The sequence below is a fragment of the Orycteropus afer genome, unplaced genomic scaffold, assembly GCF_000298275.1.
Source record: "Orycteropus afer afer isolate SDZICR_OR568_19922 unplaced genomic scaffold, OryAfe1.0 scaffold00005, whole genome shotgun sequence".
NCBI lineage: Eukaryota > Metazoa > Chordata > Mammalia > Tubulidentata > Orycteropodidae > Orycteropus > Orycteropus afer.
The window spans coordinates 31574991-31579642 of record NW_006921592.1 but is presented as its reverse complement, the minus strand read 5'-3'; the positions used below and the strand labels follow the sequence as shown (position 1 = coordinate 31579642).

General features: G+C 41.7%; 1 protein-coding gene across 1 annotated transcript in view; it reads right to left on the bottom strand.

Moving 5' to 3' along the window:
- PUM3 (pumilio RNA binding family member 3) overlaps positions 1 to 2317 on the bottom strand; it is a 58597-nt gene extending 56280 nt beyond the window's left edge. The window contains exons 1-2 of the mRNA XM_007939408.2: positions 2233 to 2317; positions 698 to 916 (exon numbers count right to left, since the gene is read on the bottom strand). Of these exons, the coding sequence (XP_007937599.1) occupies positions 698 to 916; positions 2233 to 2317 (304 nt within the window). The remainder of the gene's footprint in view (positions 1 to 697; positions 917 to 2232) is intronic.
- Between the last annotated feature and the right edge of the window lie 2335 nt (positions 2318 to 4652).

Sequence of the window (4652 nt, the reverse complement as noted above, 5' to 3'; positions counted from 1 at the left end):
CTGTAGTGATACTGCCTCGGAAACCCAAGGAGGGGTTGCTATGAGTCGGGGCCGACTCGACGGCACATAACAACAACAAGAAGAAGCCCTGGTGGCACAATGCTATTATGCACCTGGCTGCTAACCAAAAGGCTGGAGGTTCACAACTATCAGATGTTCTACAGGAAAAAGACCTGGCGATCTGCTTCTGGGATTATAGTCTAAAAACCCCTATGGCACAGTTCCTCTCTGTCACATGGGGTCCCTGTAAATCAAAATCAACTCAACAGCACCTAGTAACAATAACTATGTCCTTTAGTTGGGGCTGGTCCCCTTACTGGTTATTTTTTCTTTTAACCCCACCTCCTAGCGCAGCAAATAGAAAATACAGTACTTGTTGAACAAATGAATTTTAACCTACTGAATGTTCCACTGATGCTCCACTGTGTGTCATCATTATGAGTAGCCTAATTCCATCGTTAATTCAAGTAGGTTCTGGGAAATAACAAACTCTAAGAGGGAAATGTTGACCAGGGAAGGGTTTTGTTATTTAAAGCAACCTGCTCCTTCCTCCTTTCTCACCAAAAATGTCACCTTTCAAGAACAAGAATGAGAGGTCTCTAACAGACTTCTGAAGTATTCTGAGCCTTGATGGTTCAGGCAAGGGCTTAGGCAGGGCAAGGGCTCTGCAGACTTTACTGAAGGGTTCAGTGCTTACCATCACTTTTGCTGTCTGGCTGGAATTTCCTCTTCTTGCTGAGTTTATTTGCCAGCTGGAATTTGTTCTTTGGTACTTTATCCCCTTGTTGTTTATTTTTGAACTGCTTCACACCCTTTCTCCCAGGTTTTGTGGCACTCTTCTCAAAGTTCTTAGATGTCACTTTAGGTCTGCCTTCTTTAACAGCTTTTCCTGGAAATGTCTTTGAAGAACTAGAATCTAGTGACAACAATAAGCATTATTAATTCAACAACCTTGGACAGAGATCTCCTTTAAACCACTAGAATGTGCTTTGTTACAGAAAATTACATGCTCTGGAGTATTCTGTTTTATTCTCAAACATGCAACACTAATCCTTTTAGATAGAATGGGATTTAAAAAATCAAAACAGGACAAAACAAACCCTATTTTCTGATTATAAATTTGTAAGTTCATAACAGAAAACCTAGAAGGTAGGGATGTGTAATAAAAACTATCTCTAATTCTCCCACCTGGTCAAGAAACAACCACTGCAACATGTATGTGGTGTAATTCTTTAACCAAACGTTGTTGTTGTTGTTATGTGCCATCAAGTCAGACCCAACTCATAGCAACCCCTCCTTGGGTTTCCAAGGCAGTATCACTATGGAAGTAGATTGCCCCATCTTCCTTCCGAAGAGTAGCTGGTGAGTTTGCACCGCCAGCCTTCTGGTTAGCAGTCAAGTGCCTTAGGCACTATGCTACCAGAGCTCCCAAGCAAACATTAGGAATTTTATTCACATTTTTTGAATTCTACTTTTATGACTCCAGCCCATTAATAATTTTACATAAAATTTTCAGTGGTTCAAGAAGCACTCAAAGAATAAAATCAACACTCTTAAAATTTAGAAAGTATGTAAAATTTAGAAAGTATCCATAAAGACAAATTAATGATGTTAAATTTTCAAATTTTCTAGTTTTGAGAAAAATTCTTTTCAAAGCCTATACTAATATTATTTGATAAAACCCTTCATTGGTCAATAAAGCTTGTAAACTAAGTACCTAAGAAATGAGATGAACTTCAAATAAAAAACCAAACCCACTGCCACTGAACCAACTGCAACTCATACATTTAGTTATTTACATTATATAATACAAGCTGACACCTGATGGAATAATAAAGACATCATAATTACAAATCCTGACACTAGAAGTATCCGGATGACCAGTACTATGCATTAACCAGTCCCAATTTGCCAAACATCACAATAAAAGGTGTGAATGTCACCAGGCAGCAGTATCACTGGCTGAGCTGAGATATGAGGTCTTTTGTGAGCATTATGTATCACATCCCCTAATTATTCTGGCAACGTTTCAAATATTCCATGTTTCATGGGGAACACACTAACTCATATACACTAACACTTACCTCCTTCTAATATTTCCATTCCAGTCTTGGCCTGTGAATACAGACTGGAGTTGGCTACCCGCTCCTTCATCCCACCATCATCCCCCACCTCCATCGCAATGGCCAGAACAACCATGCCGTGACACTTGTTTAGGTATGGATGTCTTACCGCTGCTTTTATGAAATCTGTTTTTTTCTTGTGATGCCTTTGCGCCCTTTCCAGTGATTTTTTTCTTCCCTTTGACTTCCATCATAGCAACTCTGGAAAACAAAAACAAAAAAGGATCACAGAATTTCTCCTCATCAGAAAGGAGTTGGTAAGCAGTCACTGTCACACATAGCCCGGTAGCAGCCTGGTGGAGTATAAATCACCAAAGAGAGCATGGGTTCCCACACAAGCCCAGCCAGTACGCAATCACTGCTCTAAGATTTTAGAATTGAATATGAACACCATTCCAGTGCAGATACTAAGAACATACACCCTGATTCCCACGTGATATATTTGCAGGCAACAGTCCAAAGCAGTTATTACCTCAAAATAGACCATTATTTACATTAAGTAAAAGTATCAGTGTTTGCACTTCTTGTAAACTGGGACGACTCTGTTATGAGTAACTGACAATATTACCATTGGATTTCTTGCTTTGAAAGCAGTAACCATTCAATGCTGTGGTTGGGTGCTGCTAACTTGATTCCAACTCACAGCCATCCCATGTGATAGCAGAGAACTGCACCATAGGGTTTTCAAGGCTGTAATCTTTAAGGGAGTCACTGGGTGCGGTTGAACTACCAACCTTTCTGCTTAACCACTGCATCACTAGGGCTACTTAACCATCGAATACCAACCTAAATGTTGACATACCTCAAGTCTTTGTCCTAATGATCTTTTCTTCATTCTCCACACTTCTTCCTAGATACTCTCATCCAAGCTTAGGAATTTCTATGCCAATGACCTCCAGATTACATCTCCATTATGAAATTCTCCTTGGGCTGCAGACCTACCTGACACCTCCATTTGTGTGTCTAACAGGCACCTTACACTTAATATACTCAAAACATAATTCTTTAACTTATCTCCACTGTAAACTACTCCTGAACAAAAATAGCTTCATCAATTTATCCCATCCTGTTCCTCCCACCTCAGTCAGTAGCACACCACTCATTCAAGGAAGAGATCTAAAAATTATCTTCACAATTCCTGGTCTCCCACATTCAAGCCCTGTTGAATCTCTTTCATAAATACCTCCTACCTGCCAGCTTCTAGCTCCACTCCCACCACTTGAATCCAAACCATCACCAATAACTTCCTTACTCCGCTTTAAATTTATACACAACATCTTATCAAAATAGCAACCAAAACTACCATGCTTCTCCCTTGCCTGTAATATATCAAGAGATTCCCACTGCACAGCAGTCTTTACTCGGCTTCATCTCGGCACCCAGTTTGTTTCCTTCTTAGCGTTTGTAATTTGCAAGTGTACATTTAGGCTGTAAATTCCCCAAGCGAAGTGAGTGTTTCATTTACTGTCCAACACAGAATCTGTAGCAGAATGGATGTTTGTTGCACATGTGACAGAAAGACTAAACGACCTCGCACAGGCCTGGATTTTAGAGGGTGACAACAGTTCAGTCCACCCAGCACGCAGAGGGCACGTGGTGGGAAGAGGGATCGTGGAATTAATGTCCTGCCTCCTTGTCAGGTCACTGTCAATCGCCCTGTCCCGCGGCGCCGCGGGTCCTCCGGGCCCCAGCACCAGCCTGCACTCACCGCACATGTGGAGCCAAGCCACGCAAGGGTCCCAGTCCACTGCCGCCACTTCCGCTTTCTCGCCATGGCCCGCCCCCAAACCCTCTTACTTCCTCTTTCCGGAACGGAACTGGAGTTTTAAGTGGGAGGAGACTCGGAGGAAAAACGGAAATGCTGAATTTCTATTGGTCCGATTCTGCCTATTTCATCTTGAAACACGATGGAGATGGCAAACAAGAATTTTGTCCCTTGAAAGGATCCTTACGGCCGAAGACATATCAGTGGCTCCTGAAAGTGACGTAATTAACCCTGTCGTTTCCTTGCGGGAGAGCTCTTGGTCGCTGATGGAGAGATTTGCTTGACACTGTAATCTCAATTCAGAGATGGTTTGTCCTGTACGCTGCGCAAATATTGAAATTGCTAACCTATAAAAATGCATTCCTTTACTTCCTCTCTGGCTATTTAGCGTAGAGGTATAAAGGAGCATCACGGGAGTTACCTTGATTTGTAATCCCGGTTTTTCCTCATGGTAGCTGAGTGGCGTTTGGAGAAATTACTAAATTCTTTCAAGCTTCGGTTTTCTAATCAATAAAATAGAGATAGCTAAGTTATACATGCAAAGTACTTAGCACAGTGGATAGGCGCTCAAAAAATGCCATTTTTAGTGTCTGTACACTCCTAAGACTGCAGCTATCCTGATTTTCCACTTTAGGAAGTGAACCTGCCGTTAGAATATTATTCCCATTTTACAAATGAGGAAACTGAGGCGTAGAGAGGTTCCATAACTCGCCTGAGAAGAAAAATCTGGTGTATTAGTTCCCCGGAGCCCTGACACAAACACA